This window comes from Mauremys mutica, unplaced genomic scaffold (genome assembly GCF_020497125.1).
Source record: "Mauremys mutica isolate MM-2020 ecotype Southern unplaced genomic scaffold, ASM2049712v1 000170F_np12_subseq_2783730:2963042_obj, whole genome shotgun sequence".
NCBI lineage: Eukaryota > Metazoa > Chordata > Testudines > Geoemydidae > Mauremys > Mauremys mutica.
Genome location: NW_025422869.1, coordinates 139,157 through 161,683, shown reverse-complemented (window position 1 = coordinate 161,683; position 22,527 = coordinate 139,157). Strand labels below are relative to the sequence as shown.

Here is a 22,527-nt window from a genome sequence, read left to right as displayed (position 1 = left end):
AGCTGCTGCTGGCGGATGTTCTGCGATGGGCGAGGCTTGGGAATCAGCTGTTCAGCAGCGCCCCGTCCTCTGTACAAAACAATCCGCTTGCACAAATGGGGGCTGCAGATGGTGTGGGGCAATGAGGGCTTGAGCTCCCAAAGCCTTGCTGACACCAGCTGGAGGCTTGTAAATCACACACAAGTGACTTTTCGGGGCGCATTTGGGCTTTGCCGTCATGTGACATGGGTCTCTGCTCTTCATTGTCGTTCTCTGGCAGTCCCCCTGCCGTGAGCCGCAGTGATGCAGGAGCAGACCGAGTTCCTTTATTCTTGTTTAAGTGATCTTGCGAAGATCTTATAATTGTCCTCTTGGCATTACGGGAAGCCCGACAAGGGAGATAAATGTCTCTCTTCTCCCCCCCCCCCTTGCATTCAAGCGAGGTCATTCTGCTGTTCAACTACCTGACTGCAAATGCTGTGTCAGATCCATTACCTTCATGGGAGTCACCTGCAAATGAGGGTGTTTTAAAAATTAACCCTTTGAGTGATGTTGCTTGGAACGAGGTTTGATTCTGGGAACTATAAAAGAAGCCCCTCTGGAGGGGGATCATTAATGAGAGGCTCCATGGGAATGTTTAAGAAATGTTTTCATGCAACACTGCCAAACCTTTTCAGGCAACTGGATCAATTCACTGGACAGAGACCTCTGCTGGAGCAGCCGTACCCTGCTGCCTTCCACTTGGCTAATGGTACTCTGACTAATGAGCTTTGTTCTGCAGTTGTACCATGTGCTGGACCTGGCCTCCTGGCCCTAAGCGGACGTGTTCCTGTGATCCGGCCCCCACTCGCTGTTCATGGGCAGCATTCCCTTTGGTTTGCACTAGTCCCTTTCTCCAGGAGATGGTCCTTTGGGCTAGTTAGTGCCCTCTAACCACTCTGACCCAAGTGGGGGCTTTGGCTGTCTCTCAAGTCCCCGCACCCCCGGCTGTGCACAGCACACAAAATGCTGTGTAGAGGCCTCCAGGACCTCTCCAGTGGTGTGTGGAGTGATCAGGGTGCTGGCCAGGCTGTGACGGGGAAGCTTGCCCATCTCCCTCCCTGCACTGTTGTTGGTTCATGGACAGCCCGGCATGCCTGTGAAAGCTGAGAGGCAGAGTTGCTCAGAATGTCAGAGTGGAAGGTGTTCGAGGGACCAGGCATTGAATCCTGCGCTGAGATCGACCTCCCAGGTTCCAGCCCATATTGTCCACTAGGAATTGAATTTTCTTTTAAACCAGCAAAACCACCATTTGCGGCAGGTTTAAAATGGTTCAGACTTTTGGCTGTTTCCGATACCCCATTTCCCCAGAGCTCTCAGGCCTGTGCTGGTGCTGCAAGAGGCCTTTTGCAGAAACGCTCTTCATTTCCACTCTTGTTTCTGAAGGCAGGTGGCAGAGACCGAGTCACAGTGCTGCATTTATGAGGGGCTTCTGGGGAAAGCAAACGGACAACGTGAAAACCGAGGGCAGAAGTGGCAAAGCCCGCTGACTCTGCGTTTGGCGTACACAGCATGGCAGGATGTCCTGCTCTTTCTACACCCACACATCCAGGCAGTGACCAGTTCTTGCTGCTTCTTCCTCTTTAACATCCCTAAGATCTGGCCTTTCCTGTCTGACCACACTGCTCACGCTTTGCAGAGCTGCCGCATCTCCTGTCTGATCTGCTGCAACCTCCTCCTCCCTTGATGTGCCATCCCCCAAGGTACATTCCCAACAGCTGTCTCCCTAGCCCCACATCACCCCACACCTCTGAGTCCCTCTGCGCGCTCTTCCTTCTCCACCCCATCACCTCTAAGACTCCTGACATCGTAGCCCTCCCACCCTCCTGACGCCTTTGTAACACACTGTCATGTCTCACCTCCTCCGTCCACAGACGATGCCAGCCTCCATCACTGGCTTGCCCTCTTCACCCACGCGCACCTTCATGCTTTCTCATAGGCAAGAAACATCTTCCCCAAACTAATCTGCAAAACCTCCTCCCTCTCTTCAAATCCCTTCTATAAAGACCTACCTCTACCAAGATGCCTCTGAGTAACTGCCGCCTGGGAACAGCTACACAGCCGCCCACTAAGGACTTATGATATTTATTTTATATTCTTACTTTAAAATATATTTAACTGTCTGTCATCTGACTGGGCTAGGTCAGCACCTGTTCATACTCTCGTTTTCCTCATCCTGCCTCCAATGTGCCTTCTGAATATCTCTGCACCCTCTTCTCATGGCTTGTCTTAGTTATGCTGTAAGCTCCGCAGGGCAGCAGACCGTCACTCTGTATTACTAGCACAATCGGACCTGATCCATGTGGGACTCTGGGCACTATTTCAATATAAAGGTCTCACATGACCATCTCATAAACAAACTAGGGAAATACAGTCTAGATGGAGCTACTGTAAGGTGGGTGCAAAACTGGTTGGGAAACCGTTCCCAGAGAATAGTTATCAGTGATTCACAGTCAAGCTGGAGGGACATATCAAGGGGTCCTTCAGGGATCAGTTCTGGGTTTGGTTCTGTTCAGTATCTTCATCAATGATTTAGATAATGGCATAGAGCGAACACTTATAAAGTTTGTGGACAATACCAAGCTGGGAGAGGTTGCAGTTGCTCTGGAGGATAAGATTAAAATTCAAAATTATCTGGACAAACTGGAGAAATGGTCTGAAATAAGTAGAACAAAATTCAGTCAGGATAAATGCAAAGTGCTCCACTTGGGAAGGACCAATCAGTTGCACACGTACAAAACGGGAACTGACTGCCTAGGAAGGAGTCCTGCGGAAAGGGATCTGGGGGTCAGAGTGGATCACAAGCTAAATATGAGTCAATTGTGTAAGGCTGTTGCAAATAAAGCAAACATCCTTCTGGGCTGTATTAGCAGAGTGTTGTAAGATGCACACTGGAAGCCATTCTTCCGCTCTACTCCGTGCTGATTAGGCCTCAACTGGAGTGTTGTGTCCAGTTCTGGGCACCACATTGCAGGAAAGATGTGGACAAATTGGAGAAAGTCCAGAGAAGAGCAACAAAGATGATGAAAGGTCTAGAAACCATGAGCTATGCGGGAAGATTGAGAAAATTGGGTTTGTTTAGTCTGGAGAAGAGAAGACTGGGGGGGGGGGGGCATGATAACAATTTTCAAGTACATAAGATGTTACAAGGAGGAGGGAGAAAAATGGATCCTGTTAACCTCTGAGGACAGGACAAGAAGCAGTGGGCTTCAATTGCAGCAAGGGCGGTTTAGGTTGGACATTAGGAAAAACTTTCTGACTGTCAGGGTGGTTAAGCACTGGAATAAATTGACTAGGGAGGTTGTGGAATCTCCGTCACTGGGGATTTTTAAGAGCAGGTTGGACAAACCCCTGTCAGGGCTGGTCTAGATAATGCTTAGTCCTGCCTCGGTGGTGGGGACTGGACTAGACGACCTCTTGAGGTCCCTTCCAGTCCTACGAGTCTGAGTCTGTTTCTGTAATAAATAAGAATGATCCACTTACCCTCTGTATGAGGGTCAGTCAGCCTGGTGCTTTAATTCCATCCACTGGGCGGGAGATCTTGTAGCAAAGAAGCAAGTTTCTTTTGCAAATCGAGAGACTGTCTCATAAAGCTATTTGTGAAATAGGCCTAGCACAGTCTGCAGGAGAGGTGCAGAGGTATTTTCTGTTTTGCACTTAATTATTCCCATTGCTTTCGTGCCCCACTGTGAGAAGGGGGGGGTGTGGGGACAAATAGGTCTTTATGGTGGGGTCCAGGTCCCTTTACCATCATCCTCGCCAGCGACTCCAGCATAGCCTTTGGCAGGCAATTCCCTTCTACCAGTCGTTCTTAATACGGTGACAGCGTTGACATGCAAACCAGGTTCCAGGAGAAACGGTTGCAGTGACAATTACTGTGATTAACTAGGTAAAAATAATACATTGGAGTGTAATTAAATCTCTAAACTGTCAGTGGTGTTGGCCAACAATCCATCCACTCAGCTCTTTCAACTGGTACCTTTTTTCAGCTAGGGCAGCTGCCAGTCATTCAGCAGCTCCAGTGCTCAAGCAAGGCAAACATTCCCTGGGCCTGTGTGTATTTCTGTTACTTTTCAGGTACCTCCATTGCTCTACACCCACTCCCCACCCGGGAGTATCCCATACATTTCCAAAACTTGGCGAGGTTTCTAAAATCAAAGGTGCAGAGAGATTCTTATCTGAAATATTGGCACATTTGGATGTAAGCTCTGCAGGGGCTGATGGCGTCACCTTAATCGTCCAGGCGTCTCCCCATGCTGGTTAGTTCACATTTAGAAAATAATACCCACTGCTCTCCCTTTGAGTGGGATGAAACCCACAACATGCCTTTCTCGTCTCAACCCAGATACCATCTTGTTTTCTTTTTAGTACTGCTGGAAATGGACTAGTTGTGTCCTCGGGCACTTGCACCATGCTGCAGTGTTAGGCTGTGGACAGTGTAGGGAGATGTTAACAACAGTTGATTGGAAAGATTTTCTTTTGGTTGTAAAAGCTTAAACCAAACTTGGCCTGCCTGTCGTCCTCACTTAACGGATAGAAATGTAATAGAAGGAGTCGTCACTTACAGGCAATATTAGCCTCCTGTCTGGACATACTCTAGCCTGCCTCACATACCTCAGCTCCTCTCCCTTAGCAGTCACCTCTTCTGGCTGCACGATCTGAGCACTGTCATGCACGAGCCTTCTCCTCTGCAGCTTCTAGCATCTGAAACAGCTTTTGTGCATCTCTGCTTCCCGTTTCAAACCGCCGCTGGAAACTACCTTTCTCTCCCATTTCCCTCTTAAGTTTTTCTCCGTTTCTGTACTTGAATTGAGCTCTGAATTGGTTTTGAGGTACAGTTTGCATGAAAGCTGCTATTCGGAACAGTGACGTTTGCTTCAATGTATGTTAACTTTGGCGCTGACCCATTTGTTGTGCAGCTCATCTTGGGGATCGGCCTGGGAATCCTGGTTATTAGCACCTATACCACCTTATCGGTGACGGAGGACATGCCAGTGAAAACGGAAGCAGTGGAACTGGCTGATCCGCTGAAAGAAGCCAAGAATGTAATTGAGCAAGCTCAAGTCAAAATCCCAGGTATGTGTTCTGTGTGAGTTACACTCATCTCAACCCGGCTCCCAAACTGTCTTGACCCCTTTAAAGCCACTTTTGTTGGGTCACCGGGAGCCTTTTCCAGTGTCTGCGTCTCCAGGGCCTCCTGAGAAGGTTTCCAAGAAAGAGTGTAGTTGTCGCTTTCCAAAATGCTTCTTGGGTCTCTGCCCAGGACTTTTTCGTTTTTGTTCTGTTGTGAGAGGGGCAGCCCTCAGCCCTCCCCCTAGTGACAGGGCTCTGGAACTACAGACGCCTTGTAATAAAAGGAGCTCTGTGCGCATGAGACTAGAGAGAGCACTGTACTGGCCACCTGTACAAAGGGTACAAGGAGCCAGAACAGGGCCACTTTTCACAGGTCTGCCAGCATATTGTACAACGGTTCAATAACAGGCCATTCATTGCACTCAAAGGTATGTAAATTTATGGGCACTGACTTTTTTTTGGTTGTGAAGATATAAATTTGGAGCCAGTTTTAGCCCTGACCAAGCCTGTGATTATGCCTCAGCTTTGTTTACTGCTTGGTGTTATTTATTATTTGTTTACTGTGGCCTTTGATAGAATTATGGCCTGACGCTCCCTTCCGCAGCTGCGGGCCTGCTTTGCAAGGCCGTTGCTAGCAGGTGTCGATTGACCCGCCCCTGCTCCTCATCTGTGGTTATGTTCTGTTTTTTTCAAGTCTTGTTTGGCTTTGTTCAGGGTTTTCTTTTTTTCAGGGCTTTGAAATATCACGGCTATTGAGAATGGAAGCAAAAAAAAAAGTCAGGTTTTTCTGCTGGAGATTCTACTCCCTCCTAGTCGCTGTCCCTGTCCCTGGGGAACAGCTTTGAGCGTCTACGAGACAGTGGTGCTGCATGCGATACCATTCACTCCTGCGCTGCTCCGTCCCTGGTGACGGTCAGATTTTATACATCCACAGTGCGCCCCTTCCCCTGCACAGAGATGGCCAGGATGGCCGAGCAGAAGACACTCTCAGACCCTTAATGCACACTCAGTGGGGCCGGGCTGGGAGGGAAGGGTGCAATTTAATTATTGAATCTTGGTTAATTTCAGAGCAGTAATGGCCAAAGAGCACGTGTTCAGTTCATGCCCGTTTCGTAACGGGTGAAATGAACAGTCCCGTAAAAGACGGGGTCTGTTGGAGTTTGTCATAGTCGCCCCGCCAGTCCATCCCTGTGTTAAGCAGGGAGAAGAGCAGGATGCTTGTGCCCAGTCATAACCTGGGGAATCCTAGATACCCACCTACACACATTAGTTAGAACTAGTTAGCCAGCATTAGCCCAGATCGTTTGCCGCTTTGATGGTGGATTAAATAATCCTACCTTGGGGGAAGACATTTTTCTATTTGAAATTTCCCTGGAGACGAGCCATGCAGCTCTAATGGGCATGTCCCCAGTGAAACCTGGCCGAGTTCTGGTTTGTTTCCTACCAGCCCGGTGAGAGCAAGGAGAATGCAGTCGGCACCAGGAAAGGCTCTGCCCTGGGAAGCAGAGTAGGTGCTTTCCAGCACTGACTTTGAAGCCTCGTCCTGTGGGAGGACGGGAACAGTGGCCAGGGAGAGGAAATGGAGCAATGAACTCAAACAGGCTTAGGGAGCCTTTCAGCCCTGGGTGGCAAGCAGTACACTGGGCTCCCTGTGAGCGAAGGCTGCTGCCCGCTCAGCCCATCCTGCTTGCTGCTCAGTCGCTGCAGCACTCCTGATCCCTGGACTGGACGCTGCTTTCTTCACGTCTCCACGGGAGGCAGACTGCGCTGGCAATTAATTACCCTGCTTTAATCAACACCTCCCTGCCCCCTCCCTTTGGCCCTGCCTTGGTTTGTTTTGGGAAGGGGCTAGTCTGTGTCCCTGAAGCCTCCAGAGCAGCTGCATTCTGTCATTTGAAATCCGTGCAGGGCTGGGGGCTGCCCTGCTATCACCCGGGTGCCCTCCATCGGACACATCTGGTTCTTATTGCTTGCACGAGCCTTTCCCAGGAACACATGGCTGCTCTGCAGGCAGCACGCAGTTTGTTTTTAGCATGTTTTGGGGAGTTTTTCCCACCCCCCTTTTAATTGATGGGTTGCCTGGTTGAGGCAAAGCTTGGAGCTGAGCTGAGCCTTTTCCCGTTTTGCGTTCTCCGTCTGACTCTTGCCTGTCAGCATGTGAGAGGAGTTTTATTGGTCTCTTTGATGTTGTGGAGCCCAGAACTGTACAGACTTTCATTAAAACCCTGCCCTGTGGGCCCTGGGATTATGAATATTAGAACATTGCCCTTTTATGTGAACACGTATTGACCAGTGAACTCTGAATAGTGTTTTCACTAATGACACCCAAGTGCCCATTACGGCCCCTGCCTGCATTGCTTGAGGTTTACTGTCAGCGGCTCTTTGGGAAATGTTCTGCTATTACATACAGTGCGTATGTATGTTAAAAGGTTGCTAAGCTGCCTGTGAAAGCTCATGAAGGCAATTATCCGTTTAAAAAAAAAAGCTAATTAGGCAATTTCTCTCTGTATTTGAAAGCACCCCCGAGGGTCTCCTGGGGCGGATTAAGAGTTTGTAATATTTTTCAGCTCCTTACTTGAGTGTTGCTGCTTCATTTTATTTTATTTTTTTTCATTGTGCAATATCTTGTAACAAAGGTCCGATTCATGCCCCTTATGGGACAGCAACCTTTCCCCGCCCTCCTCGAGCCCTTGGGCTTCAGCTTGTTTTAGCCAGAATTTCACGTCAGGTGCCCCCGTGGAGTCTGTTGTTTCACATTTAACAGGACTGGGATGGAACTGGGTGCACTGTGGGGCTCGGTATCGATACAGGCTCGTCCCAGGTCTCTTTTCATGGAGGCGTTGCCACTCGAGTGGTGTAGACTGCATTCCCCACAAGGAACCTGCCCAGAGCCCCCGCTTGTCCCTGCCAGCTGAGGGGCAGCCCCCGACGTGTGTGCAGTGTGGATTGGACACAGTCACTCCCTTCGCTCCTGTCGGTTGCAGGAGCAGCTTGACTGCTGCAGCACTCCTCCCTAGTGCCTTTGTGAGGGAGCTTTTAATGTGACCCAGAAAAGGAACTATCACCCTGGTGTAATTTTGGTTCATTTTTACGGCTGGTGTGTCAGGAGACAACCGTGAGCTAATTTCACTGATGCCATTCGATAACCTTGTGAAATCTGTCACGGTTGCAGAGCACGGGGAGGGGCCGCGCTCCCTGTGATCACTCGTTCCCCGTGGTCTTGGAGATTGTGGGGACAACTGACCAGCCCAGATCAGGGCTGGATTCTCTAAGTGCCCACTGCTCAGAGATGCTGAGCTCCTGTAACGTCTGTTGACTTTAGCACCTCAGAAAATCAAGGTCCAAGCCTTTCCTTGGTGTTCTGAACCATTCGGCCACTGCTGCTCCTCCACCCCCAGCCCCATAATAGGAGGCTCCTTCTGTAGGTCTTCCACCAGGGCCGGATTTAGGAACTGTGGGGCCCGATTCGGCGGCGGTCCGGGTCTTCGGCGGCACTTCGGCGGCGGGTCGTACTCCCTCCGGGTCTTCCATGGCACTGAAGGACCCGCCGCCGAAATGCCGCTGAAGACCCGGAGCAAGTGAAGGACCCGCCACCGAAATGCTGCCGAAGACCCGGACCACCGCCGGGTGAGTAAAAATTAAAAAGTTAGGCTCTTCCTTAGGGCGCGGGGCCCGACTCAGAGGAATCGGCCTAAAGCCGGCCCTGTCTTCCACAAAGGTGAAACCCCTTCAGTACAGTGCTGTTAGGAGCTAGGTTAAAATGCTCAGGTCTGTTCAGGTCTTGCAGCCTTGTCAATGAACAGATTCTTTTTCCAGAAGAGTCGAACGTCGACACTTATTACCTGCTAAGTGCTGACAGTATGGTCGGTGCTCTCCAAGGCTCAGAGAGCCCCTGCCCAAGGAACTTTGTTCTGCCGGGCATGCCAGCTGATCAGGCTTCCCTGCCAGCTGTGTGCCAGCCAAATCATTTTGATCATGTTGCTGAGGCTGGGCCTGCTTCATTTTAACCTCTCCCCTCTCCAAGGCCAAACATCTTGTCATGCAAAGAGAGGGATTGGGGTGCTGCAGCCGTGGTGTGAGGGTAGAACTTTCATTAGTAGCCAGTAAACGCCCCTGACCTCAGGCTAGGAATTTGGGGGGGAGGGGGTGAGCTTCCTGAAGGCTGAGCTTGGACCGATCCGGTCCCAGGAGCAGATCTGAGGACGATCTTTGATCAGTTTCAAAAAGCGGACAATGGAAGCAAGCCTTTAAAATCAAGGGCTTTGCAGCTGTTAGCGCCCTCTCCTGGTTAGAACTGGGGAGACAGCGCCTGATGACACTGTCAAGGACTTAAAATAGCCCTGTGTTGGGAGTGATACCATGGCCAAAAAATGTATTTTCTTCCTCAATTCGACAGAATCTTCCCAGTGCCCCATCCGCTCTCTGCTCTTCCCAGGCCACGTCTGGCCTCCTTTTCCTCAATTCCCCCTCCGCTGAAGGAGGAGGACAATGCCAAGCTGTCTCCTCCTCCTTCCGAACAAGCAGGAGGTATAGATGCAGGCTTCAGCTACTGTCGTTAACATGGTGGACAAGAGTGATACGAAAACCACGCAAGGAGTAATTTGTAACGTCGTTGTGGGGCCGTTGCTGGAATCCCAACCAGAAGCTGTGGGGGAGGGAAGCTTTTAGGTTGCTAATCATGCAATTTTATTGCAGCCTAGAGACATTGTTGGCAAACCACTTAAGAGCAAAAAAAAAATCTGTCTCAGGAAGTCTTGGGTTCTCATCCCCCCCCCCCCCCCCGATATATCTCCAAAGGGAGACAGCTGCTAGAGGGCATTGTGTGCTGGGCTGGTTCTGGAAGGCCGGAGCAGCAAAGAAAGCCCTCTTGCCGTCTGATGCTGAGATGTTGTTGTTGTTGTAAGCCAAGAAGCTTTTCTAGCCTCTCAGCCCTTGCGTGTAAAGTCCAGCACCACTCATAAAACATTCAGAGGCCCAGCATTACTGTAACGTTATCCAAAGGGACCTGAAAGGCAACTGTACAGTTAGTGATGATTACACATCCTGAGCAAAATTGTTCTCTGCAACCCACATATAGCTCCTTATAGGGTTCCATGCAGCATGCAAGGCCATTAATTCACACCCAGATGATGAACTTAATTTTGTTTCCTGCTGAGAAAATGACAGCTTAGCGGCAACTTGGCCTTATTCCGGAGTGGAGGTTTTATCTTTTTGTTGTGCTGTGTGGTTTTTGGAAATGCGTGTACCGTGCTAGCCATCTCGTGATTTACGACTGTTCTGGGTGCAGCCATGGGGCCTCCACCAGTGATTTCACTGGAGGGGAGAGCTCACCTGCTGCAGCCTGCTGGACAGCCACAGGTTTGTCTGCCTAGGTCACTTGGCTAAGCTGCGAAAGGCAGAGGTAGGAGCCCTGCTTTCTTGTAACTCTTTCATTACCCGTCAGAGGGGAAGGTCTGTGTGTTTGGCTTCCGAACCCTTTTGCTTTGCTTATGAAATGTTGGGGTTGCTGTAGAATTAATCCTAATAATACCCTGGCCCCAAGGAACGCTGGGTGGACGGCAAATCTGTATTGAGCCTTCTCTTGAATGAGCCAGAGGCCTGGGGTGCATAGTGACCAGGGACCCATAGCAATTAAACTAAAGCTTTTCTGGTGTGGATTGTGAGGCTAGAATCTGGCTGGGAACATCCTCGCTCCAAAGGGCAGAGCGCTCTCTTCCCAGGGCTCGGCAGCCCTCCATGGGAACCCTGCCGTCCTCCCAGAGTTTGGTCAGAAATGCTTGGTTTCCTCCCTCCTCGCCCCCAGGATTCTGCCTCGAAGGCACAGTGGATTCCCTGCCCGCTAACGAAGGGATTGAAGAGAGGGCCACCGAGTCTGGTGGGGTCCCATTTGAAAGGTGCGGGTTGGTGATGTGCTGAAAGGGACCCAGCCCCGTGTTGGGAAAGGGGCAGCTGGCGTGAATCAGTTTCCTCTGCCGGGGCGGGGGGGTGGGGTGGTGCAACGAGGGGAGAGCACATCTCCCCCGCGCCTCGCAGCCACGCTCCACTCGCCTGCCACTCGGCATCTTTCCGTTGGCTTCCCTGGGCAGTGACGCTGGCTCCGCATCCCCCCAGGGAAGGGGGGCGAGGCTGCGGGACCTGCAGTGTCCACCATTGCTTCAGGCCCCTTTTCTTCTGTGATATTTACGTAACCAAAGCAACCTTGAAAACCACCCAGACTGGCAATAGTTCCCCAGCCTGGCGCAGGGCTCTAGGGCAAAGATTCCAAGTCTGTCAGCGGTTCCAGCCGGGCTTCCCACACGGGCCTGGGTCTTGTACCGTTCCCTCTATTTCACAACTTGCATGAGACCCACACAGCTGAAATTGTGGCAGTCTCTCTTTCCCATGAATTCATCTGGTAACAAACGGCACCAGTTCCAGGGAGCGGGAGGAGAACATTGAAAAAAGTTTAGAGCATTAATTCCCCAAAGGAAATTTGAGGGAGGGGTGGAGACGTGTGTTTTTGTGATAGAGAAAGTAAATATTTCCAAGTTCATTGGACAGAAAATGCTCTGTGTGATTTCATCTCCCAAAAGCTGGAAAACAATCTGATTCCTTCCTCTGTTTTTCCTCTGAAGCCGAGGTTCTCAAACATTTCCATAGTGTGGGCTGCTGCTGAGAGCGGCTTATGGGCGGCACCTACATTCCCATTTCATAGATTGAGGCCAGAGGGAACCATTTGAACATCTGGCCTGATTTCTTGGACAACACAGGACAGAGAATTCCACCCAGTAACCTCGCTATTGATCCCAGTAACTTGGGTTTGATTACAGCAGATCTTTCAAAAGGGCATCCAGCCTTCCAGACAAGGCATGAAGAGACGGAGAGTTTGCCACTCTCCTTGGAAGTTTGTTCCAATGATTAATCACCCACACGGTTAAAATTTTGTGCCCAATCTCTGATCCCCTCCCACTCGGTCCCATTACATCCCTGTACCAGTTACAGCAATTGTTCTTGCGAAGAAGTAAATTAGGAAACTAGTTGATGTGCCTTTCCTGTCCTGAGTGTAGGGTAGCAGCTGGGAAAGAGGATCTCCGCAGAGCCCCCGCCAGTGCGCCACCGGCTGCTGCTTGCTCAGTATCTTTAATTGTGGTGGCAGAAACGAGCGCAAGATCAATGCTGCCATCTGGTGGTAATTCATGGTAGCATGCAGCTTTCGTCCCACGTAAATTGCATTGTACTGTTTTTCTGTATCTTGATAACAAAAGAGTGATGGCTAGTAAAGAAAACTGAGCACTAACAATTGACTGAGGAGCTCAAAATTGCCTCCTAGACCTGTGTCACTCAGCTGGAGAAACAGGATTACAGCTGACAAAAGAATTGTCCCGATTCCTTTTATAGATTGACAGTGCAGCCATGTGTGACCTCATTCAATTAATTGTGCCATGCTTGCAGTCCAGGACCCGGCTGCGGAAGGGGCGGAGGACAGCCGTGAGAAACCGAAGCTGCCGAACGAGAAGGAAGAGATGGAACAGCCGCAGATCAAGGTGCCCATGGACGTGCCCAAGAGAGATGAAGCGAAGGCCAAACAGCAGGAGGAAGTGCAGCTCGACCGGCCTGACCAGGGTATCCCAGAGATGGGGTTGTGGGGATGGGGAGAGGGTGAGAGCTTAGAGGTGCAACTTGACATACTTGGAAGGGGTGGTTTGCAGTATTATTGCAGATAATTCATGATTCCCTCCCCGTCCAGGCCGATTCCCACCCTGGCCCAGCGCGGCGGCTCCTGGGGCTCGCTGGATATGCTTGTGCCTGGCTAGGCAGCAAGGACTGCTCACTGGAAGGGGTGACACGTATCAGGGCAGGAGGGTACACACGGGTATGACATGGGTCTGCTGGGTGGAACTTCCCCAAATCCCACCAGAGGGGCCCGTTGACCATCTCCCCTCCCCTTCTCCCCAGGGATTGCTTTACCTGTGGGAGAAGCCCATCGCCATGAGCCACCTGTCCCACATGACGCAGTTGTCGTCGATGAGGGGCAGGACCGTGAAGAATCGGAAGAGAACAAGTCTCCGCCTGAAGAAGCCAATGCAAATCGGCTCAAGCCGGCCATGGAGAAGGCTGCACAGCTGGATCCCAAGAGAGAGGAGCCCAACCTAGAACCAGGAAAGGAAGACGGGGCCCAGAGAGAGTTTGACAGGCCCCTCGAGGACCTGAAGAATGCCCCAGAGGTGCGACGAGATGGCCGACCACTGTACAAAGATCTGGAGCCCGGCAAGCAGGTGGTTGAGCCGAGGTCACTGGCTGTTCTACCTGGGGGTGAAAAGAGAGCTGAGGCCGCAGGTGGAAGGGAGAATGCAAATCTCCAGCCGCTTGGGAACGTTGCAGAGGCTGTGAAGTCCATAGAGAAGGAAATTGACCCTGGTAAGTCATCTCCTGCGTGTCTCATCTGAGCAAATCCTCCTCTTGTCTAGGCTAGGGGAGGGCAGCAATTGGTTACTCCTCCTTACATTCCAGTGTTCCCTTCTAATTTCACCAGATTAGCATGTGAATATGCACAGCCCCTTCAGCAGCTGTTGGGGGAAACGAGGAATCTGGTGTCTTTGACAGCTACTGTAATATCTGTCAAACAATTGTTTGCTAGCCTACTAAATGTCAGGTGCCGTGCTGTTGTTATGTGTCTCACAACTCACTGGGGACATGGAGTTGGGAGATCTTGACAGGTAACACATTGCTAAGTGCCCATCTAAGAGCTAGCTAGGACGGTTCTTGCATTTTAATTGGCTAAGGTAGTTAGCATTGGCTCTCTGCCAGGAGTCTATAAGATTGTTAAATATTTTTTTTTATTACTTCCCTTGCAGTTGTCAGGTTGAATATAAACTGCGTTGGTGGGGGGAGGCGGGACAGTGTGTGGAGCTGTTTTTAGAGAACATCTGCCGCTTCTTCCTTTCCAAGCAAAGAGATGGGTTGGTCGGTCTGTCTGTCCGCAGGTGAGAAGCAGGAGCTGCTCCCGCCGGCCAGGCTGGATCCAGCACAGGCGCAGCAACCGGAGCAGAGAGAGATCCGAAATGCCGAGGACAAGCCGCAGGAGAACGCCGACAGCAAGCTGGAGGGTGAGTCTCCCCGTACGCCGGGTGCACGAAGTGGGGTGTAGCCACCCCCCAGCTGCCAATCCCCCTGGGAGCCGCTGCGCCGTTAGGTGAGAATGTTCAGCCCAGATGGTTTGGTCATGGTGGTTGGGATCATGTAACTTTAGGCTGGTGGGTCCTTTTGGCTTTTTGCTGCCTGCCATTACGTGCATGTTTCCTCTGCTCTGGCACCGCACCCTGATCCTGGCCAGGTGCCGAGGGGAGGCGCTGCAGAGCGAGCCTGTCCTGTGGGGCTGGCCCAGCCCCCCGGCCCATCTGGAACTCCACTGGGTACCACTTGGGAAAACGCGGCTATAGGCTAGTGCTTAGCGGCTGTCTCGAAGGGCTAAATATTCCAGGAGAGGATGGCATGTTTCAAAGCAAAACTTCCGCCAGCCCTGCTGGTGCCGTGACCCATGCTGGCCTGTAGGCCTGGCGCTCTCTCCCCTTCCCCCCCCGCCCCGCCCAAGCTTAGAGTACAGAGCGAGGCCCAGGGTGAACACGAGCAAAGCCAGAATAAAAGCCCTGTGGGAAATGGCCATGTGAACCCGGCTCTGAGGAGTGACGGATCCTGTTCCCGCCCACGAGCTGCATGCTGGCTCATGACGCGGGGAGGTCGGGGAGGTTCAGCTTCTCCAAGAGGAGAGTAGTGGCCTCCAGAATACCCAGCCGGCTCTTCCCACCGCTGCAAGGGTTTGGAGCCTCCGGCCTCTCAGCCAGCACCGTCGGGTACCTCCAAAGGCACATCCTCCCGGCACAGGCAGACACACACCAGTCTGCTCAAGCTAGCAGGGGCTCAGGTGGATTTGTACTCGGATGACTAGCCAGAGCCACCAACCAGGCTGCTGTGGCCACACTGCTATTGTTAGTGGGCGAGCGCGTGTCCGGCTACCTGCACGGGAGCACGCTGCCAGCTGCAGTGTAGACAGACCCCGGAACGTTCCTAGCTTCTGCCAATCTGGGATGGCAAAATCCAAGACTCAGACCCAGGCTCGTCTCTGGCGGCAGGTCACCGCTGCTAGTGCCCAGTTGCTCATGTTCTCACCATGGTGGACTTGAGAGAGACTGACTGAACCCCAGCAGCCCCCGTAGATCACACCTGTGGTACTGGAACAGCCCAGGTTCCCTAACAGCCCAAGAGAAGGTTAGCTGCAGGCCCCGTGAATTGCTGGAAGGCGCTAGGCTACATCCAGGGAATCTCCGTCATGGGAACAGATCCTGCGTACCCTGCTTCCTGCAGCTCTGGATGAGGTGACACCGAACATGCCAGATCCTGAGAGGCTGCATGTACGCAGTGCGTGCGCGGGACACAAGCTTAGGTGGCTATTTCTGCAGAGTCTGTAGAATCTAGCATCCATCTGGCCCTCGTCTGGCCGTGTCATGAAGGTGCTTTCCCCATATCCTGCCACTAACGGTTATTTGATGCTTTTGACTTGTTGGTTTGCTTTAAACAAAAAAGAAAAATCACGGTTTTCCTGATCTGTTTCTCTTCCTTATGCATCTCAATGGGCCTGAAACAGCTGAGATTAAAAAGCTAGTAGCAGGTATGAACCTCAAGGAATGACCATATTGAATTGTAAGGAGGATTGAAAATCTCAGGATCTAAGTGCTAATGAAAGAGCAGCATGCATGGCCTCTGCTCGTGTGAATGCACTGCATGAGCGTGTGTTACCCTTCACCCCGGCAGAGACAGCACCAGGCCTAAGTGGGGGCTTTAATGGCACGTAAGAGGGTGTGTGGGACTTGTCCGGTTCCTCTGTCCAGAGCTGAATTCCCCCCCCCCCCCCGCCAAAACGGGAAAATGCTGGTGTCACAGCCAGGGCCCACAATCCTCCTGCACGGCTGCCCCTTACTGACAGCAACTTCTCTCTGGGTTCCTTCCCCAGCTCCTGAACTGTGGCCCCTCGGGATGCCCAAGTCCTCTGCGGTTTTTGTTAAATTGCTTACAATCTTTTTTATCAGAGGTGTGTTAACCCCCCACCCCCAAAGCGAGTCAGGGTCTGAGACGTTTCCCTCCACTCTCATTCAGATCAGCGGGAGTGTGACGGGGGAGCAGCCCAGCGGGCTTTGGGTGTGTGAATAGGTTGAGAGAGGAGTTACTTGAGCTTTTAAAAATCTCCATGAAAACCAGTTTGATTTGTCTTGAAACCTTCTCCTTCAGCATTGCTGCCCAAGGCTAACCATGCAGCCCCCAGAACGTGAGAGTAGAAAGGACTCCTGTTTGCCCTGCCGAGCTAAGAGCTGAAAGTAAACAGACATGGGGGGAAGGAAACTGCACTCTGCCAGTGATTTCACTTCCCCCGCCCATAATGGGGCTTTTGTAAATGGGAATATAAGGGGAAATTCCAAAGTTGCTGCTTGTTTTATAGCATTCTGCCGTGCACCGAAAATATTCCCCTTTATTCACCTTGTGGGTTATTAGCAGGACAACTTCCCGTTTTAATTGAAATGGCATTTTACAGGCTGTTAATCTTTGCCATGAATTCCTTTGGGCGCGATTTTCTGGAAACTCCCAGAGAGTTTTGGAGAAATGCCACTAGGTGTGTCGGGGAAAGCACAGGACAGGTTTGCACTGTTCAGTATATGCAGTGGGTGCATTTCCTAAGAAGAAAGATGTCGTAATGTCTCCATACAGACAGGGTGTCTGCATGGTTTGCACACTGCATGTAGCTTGCACCGTTCCTGGCTCAAATCAAGTCCGTGTTGCTAGGCCCTGACTTCTGAGCACTAAACTAACTCGTAAATTCAAATAGAAACTGTATGTTCTCCAGATCTTCCCCCTGAGTTTGTCTGTGCAGAGCTAGTGAGCAGGGTTTTCGTCATGGTTTAATGTACAGTCTTATAATCCCTTATTGCTGCGTCCTCTACTAGCATGTTTGTGAGCACTGGTTCACTGCACCTAGGTCACTTCAGATTTCATTGGCTGAAATGTACTGCAGTTCAGACTGGCAGTCTATTCCCTCTACGCAAAGCTGTAAATTGGCTCACACAAACTTTAACCCCATGACAGTTAAACCTGAGCACACAGCCCCTGGGTTGTGCCATATGTTAGTTTGCTGGTGTTCAGCTGTAACCCTGGTCTGGGGCGGTGGTGTTGGGTTTTCAGACCCTGTGCCTGCTATTAGACGTCACTCACCTGATCAGGATAAAAGCACAGAGGGGGGGTCAGGTCTGGGGAAAGGAGAGGGGCGTTTTCCCAGCCCTGCCTCCAGCCAGCCCTTGCCCATTGGAGAGGCTAGAATCGGATGCCACGCACTGGGGGCTGTGCAGATATTCCACGTCTGGGTGCAAATGCTCTGGTAGGCTCCCTGGGCTGGGCTCCCTCTTGGCAGGGTTCAGATGAGCTGCTGGACTCCTGGGCACTGGCTTCTGCTCAGCAGAAGCCCCAGAATGATACGTCTTTGCTCAGCGGTAGCTAGGAGTAAATGGTCTAGGTCCACTAAAATGGCTGAATTCTCTCCAGGGGTCAGCGCTGGAACTGCCCGTTAAGCCCCTGCAGAGGTAATCGCAGACCCTGCCAGCAGTCAGAGCTGCCTACCCATCTGCCCCTTTGGACTAGAGGGGCGAGTTCTCTGCTTTTGAATCTGGTTAGCCATTGACTCTCCCTTGCTTCAGAGACCTCTCCCCTTCCAGGATCAATACAAGTGCACTGCTCAGGCTTACTGAGTCTCTGCCTTTTGTGTGAAAAGCAGCCTCCAAAACATTGCCTCTTGCAGCTTCTGCCACTGTCTGCTCTGGGGTGCGGGTTAGCTGCAGGGCCCTTGGCTTTCCTGCTGAGGAAGCTGTGTGTGGGAGGGAAGAGGGGGAGCAGACAGATCACCCCTGCACACACTTATTTGCATCTGCCTGCTGTGAGCTTTCAGCTCTCCTGTCTAGTGGAGGATCTGTGCTGCGGATAGAGGCCGTATTGCGATGCCCTTGCTCCCCCGGTGGCAGTGGGACTGTCCCAGGAGCAGGGTAGCCCAGGCTGGCTATGGCCAGGAAGTATTACAGCAGACATGGTGGGTCACAGATATGGAAGAGGGTCTCGTATGGCTATGGAGAAGGATAGCGATTGAAACGAATCGTTACTTGGTTAGACTGTGTGCAAGCGTTATTCTGGGGGGGAGAAGCACGTACCCACCTATCCCTCTGCTCCCAATAACCACATTAAGCTGTGCTGCCGCTCCCAGCAAGCTTCAGTTTCTTCTTTTCCCCCCTGCTTTTTTTTTTTTTTTAACATTAGAAGCTGGGAAGGCGAAGGCGCTTGATCATGCCGTCCTGCTGCAAGTGATTAAAGAACAGCAGGTGCAGCAAAAGCAGCTACTGGACCAGCAGGCGAAACTGCTCGCTGTGATTGAAGAGCAGCATAAGGAAATGCACCAGCAGAGGCAGGAGGAGGGAGGTGATGAGAAGCCAAAGCAAGGTAAGGATGTGGCTAGAAAACACTTGCCACTCTCTGGGGTTGGCACATAGGCAGGTCTGAAGAACATGCAGGTGCACGGTGGAGAAGGGAAAACTGCTGCTGGACAGACACTCAAAAAGAACTTTAATTTATTTTTCTGCAGCAGAAACACCACAGGAGGCTGATCTGCCTCCTGCAAAGAGCAAAGAGGAAGAGGGCCGAGATGTTAAAGCAGATGTTGCTGCAAAGCACCTTCCTCAGGAGATCCTGGACCCTCCTCAGCCAGGGCCTGGCAATCAGCCTGTTGACTTAGCGGAGCAACACCAAGGGAATGTAGATGATCTGGAAGCGGCTATGCACAGACCTAGAATGAAGTTTCCTGTTCAAGTCAGTGTAGCTGGGCCTAAAATTCCTGAGGCTCTTCCTAAGGGTGGGAAGGTCCCACAACACAAGGCGAACAAAGTTGTTAAAAACTCTCTAGAGAACGTAGGGGATCCACGTCATAGCGATGATTCACGACAAGCCAGTGACATAGGACATGCAGTCCAGGCAGCAGGAAACCATCCAGAGAAGCCTGCAGCCAAGGAATTGGGGGGAGGACATGAAGGCAAAGCCGTGGGAGATAGCCAAGAGAAGAAGGCTGCCCTGGAAGCTGGAGAGATGGTGGCAGGAGCAGTCGCTGACATCCAGAGAGAGCTGCCAAGGGCTGTCAAAGCTCAGGAGGTAGCAGGGAAGGGTCCAGAACGAGTCTTTGGTGCGGACTTTAAAACCAAACCAGCAAATAAAGAGGAGCCCAAAGATCTGGAACTTCCATTGGACTCTTCAAATAAACTACAAGTAGCAGAGAATGTGCAGCATAAACAGGAACATCCAAAACCTGGAAATGACAACCAGGCCGATGGAGCTGGCAGCAAGCAGCAGCAGGCTTCCCAGGTCGATCAGGCCGGCAAAGTGGAGGCTAAGAAAGAAGTTTTCCGGGGAAAGACAGTGGATGTGGAGCAGGGTCCTCAGGGAAGCCACTTGAACAAGCAAAAGGTCCTGGATGAAAAACTTCCCAAAGATCCTGCTGAGAAGGATGCCTTTGAGAATGACATTGCCTTAAAGCGCGAGAAGGGAGCAGCCCCCCTTGCGGATCAGAAACCAGACCCGGAGAATGTCAAACCAAAGCGGGACCTGAAACTGCAGGCTGACTTAGACCTTCGGAGGAGGAGACGGGACCTGCCGCCTCGCCTGGAGGAGGAGACAGAGGCGAGCGAAGGCGTCATCATTGGTCTCAACCCTCTTCCAGATGTGAAAGTGAACGACCTCCGCAGCGCCCTGGAGACCAGATTAAACCAGGCAGCAGAAGGTGCCCAGCAGGCGGTTCACAGTCGGCAGATAAAACAAATGGCAGAGGAGGAGGTGTGACGAGACCCGGCCTTGCTCTACTGGTGGTGAAGCCGTTCTCGCTCCGAAGGTCTGCGGCTTAGCAAGCGACCATTTGGACTCCAGCTGCAAACACAACTGCTGACAGTCTAACCCAGCAGCACTTCCCTTGGACTGGGCCCCAACAGTCCTTGGGCTGATTCTGACCTCAGACCACTGTCTCCATGGAACTGGGGGCCGCCATGGCCTATCCATTTACTTTGATGTTAACATCCTGCCCGTGTTTGTCATTGGGGTGACTGGAGAGTCAGTGACCCAGAAAGAGAAGCTCCAACTGCCCTCTGGCTTTCGAAGGTCCTCCCCATTCCCAAAGGATCTGTGCTGTTTGGTTTGGTTCATGTTGAATTGCCTTGTCCGTCCTGCCCCAATTTTCCCACTCCGTATCGAGGCACGTCCCCAGGTTGCTCAAACCATCTCCTTGCAAATGTTTCTCCAATAAGTGCATTGAGTTGCTTAGTCCAACTTATCTGGGCCTCGAGAGGGGGAGCTCGCCACGGCTCCACTTCTCCTGGAATGTTGCGATCCGCATTGGAAACACGTCCGCTAGGACTGGGTTAGCCAATTGCTGGGGTACGTTTTTCTCAATGGGAAGCCGTTCCGTCAGCTTTACGTGTGTTGGGTTGAAGTTTGTGCTAGGAATATCAGTGTAGTTAATGTCAGATGCTGCCTTAACCAAGCACAACGGCTACTGTTGTGTTGCTCCTTCCTCCCAGGGATCATTCAGTTGGCTGCACACTAGCAATAATGAAGAGCTTCACCTTCTTCTCTTCCTTGGCTGTTACGTTTCAAATTGTGCTTTTAACGGGCGTATTCCTGCCCAAAGTGCATTAAGGGGCATGTGCTGGGAACTGCAGCCTCCCTTCTTCCCCTCTCAAAACGGCTTGAGATTTGCAGCAAGAAGTAGCAGATCTCAGGGAATGAAACCGTATGATTTAAAGGGACAGTGTCATGGAGGATTGGCTCAGAATCGTACCTACCTCTCGTCTCCCTTTGCAGAGTTCATGTAATGTTTGGTATAGTTGTATCCCCCAGAGCAATTCTTCAGCGTGTGATTAAATCCACTGAGGTCGGTAATCAAGACACTTGGGTAACGTATACATGAGCGGAGGAAGGAACCTCTTAAGAGAAGTGGTTTGTTTCAGGAGTCCAAGTAGTGGGGATCAGTAGTAAATTTTAAAGGGTGGTAAATGAGACACCTTGATTGCCAAATGTAAGAAAAAAATCCCCCAGCTTTCACTAGAAGGATTGACATTCGCCCTACCAGGAGCCTGTAGCCCTCAGCAGTGTTGGGTTTTGCCTGGCTTTTTAAACTGGAGTCCTTTGGTAACCCAACCTCATCTAGTTCATATCAGATCAACCTCCTGGAGGCGGGAACTATGTAACTGTTGTGATGGGGGCTGGAGAGAGAGGCACTGGGGGCGATGACTCTGCCTTCAGACTAGAGAACTCTGAGCTCCTAGAAGGGAAGAACAGTATTGGGACTCGTCTGTAAAGTCGGCCGATTATTGAAGTGCTTAAATGTCTGTGGCAGCTGTACGTCAGGAGGGGCGTTTGCATGCATCCCGGAGTGGCTGTTGTAGACGGGATTGCCATAGCCGGAGTCCCCCATGACCCTGTCTCAAAGCACAATTAACCCATATCTGGGACTCTTGTAACAGCTGCTCTGGGGCAGGAGGCCCTAGAACGGCCTCCGTGTGATTGTTAGCGTTTGTGAAGGTCAGACACATGCTTTCAGTGCAGCAGTCTCCTCTGCTAGTGGCCAAACTAAAGTCTGCCCCCTGCTGCAAGAACTAGCCCTTTAAAGCTATAAGGGAGCTCTGGGGGTGGGAACTAAATACTCCCTTATGCACCCCCCTTCAGCCCAGCTTGCACCTAGCGTGTGTACAGGGATCTCCCCTGGCCCCTGTCAGCTTTGTGTTGCGATCCTGCCTGGCACAGGGAGCACTGTTTCTCGTACACCATGTGAGCAGTAGTTTAGGGTGACCACGTGCTGCTGCCGAGGTGCCTGCCGCCCACAAAGGGACCAAAGATAATTCTGACATTCCTCAGCACCTGGAATTGGCCAGTGTTGTGAATGAGACATTCCCAGCTGGACAAACGCAGGGAACTTCTTACCTCTCCATGCTAGGACCAGCTTGTATCTGCAGTGCTCAGGGAAAGGCTGAGGAGTGGCCACGCCAGGCAAATCAATAAAATAAGTTAAAGCATTTTGATCTGAACTCTTCTTGCTGTAACAAGCACCGTTAAGCTGCCCTCGGGGGGGTGGTTCCTGCTGTCCAGGATGGGAGGGGAGTGATGCAACTGAAGCCCTAAATGTATCCTTAAGGAAACTCTGCTCATTCTGCATCCCCCCTGCCGTTGCTGCAGCTAGTGGCTGGAGAAAAGAGCAGTGAGGGAAGGGAGGGTCTCCGTGTGCCCCAAAATGGGAGATTTCATGAAATGCCACTTTGATTGTTTCGCTTCAGGGTGACAGCAGTGTAAAGTAGGGTGCACATGCCCCAGGCAGTGACAAGGATCATACCTGCT

General features: G+C 51.5%; 1 protein-coding gene across 3 annotated transcripts in view; it reads left to right on the top strand.

Annotated features, from left to right (window-relative positions):
* LOC123356992 (putative sodium-coupled neutral amino acid transporter 10) overlaps positions 1–22,208 on the top strand; it is a 39,655-nt gene extending 17,447 nt beyond the window's left edge. For 2 of the 3 annotated variants that reach the window (XM_045000246.1, XM_045000249.1), the window contains 6 exons: positions 4,938–5,094; positions 12,523–12,693; positions 13,027–13,488; positions 14,055–14,177; positions 18,418–18,597; positions 18,740–22,208. In XM_045000246.1, the coding sequence (XP_044856181.1) occupies positions 4,938–5,094; positions 12,523–12,693; positions 13,027–13,488; positions 14,055–14,177; positions 18,418–18,597; positions 18,740–19,983 (2,337 nt within the window). In that variant the 3' untranslated portion in view covers positions 19,984–22,208. The remainder of the gene's footprint in view (positions 1–4,937; positions 5,095–12,522; positions 12,694–13,026; positions 13,489–14,054; positions 14,178–18,417; positions 18,598–18,739) is intronic. The other variant, XM_045000247.1, reaches the window with a different exon arrangement.
* The last annotated feature ends 319 nt before the right edge of the window (positions 22,209–22,527 follow it).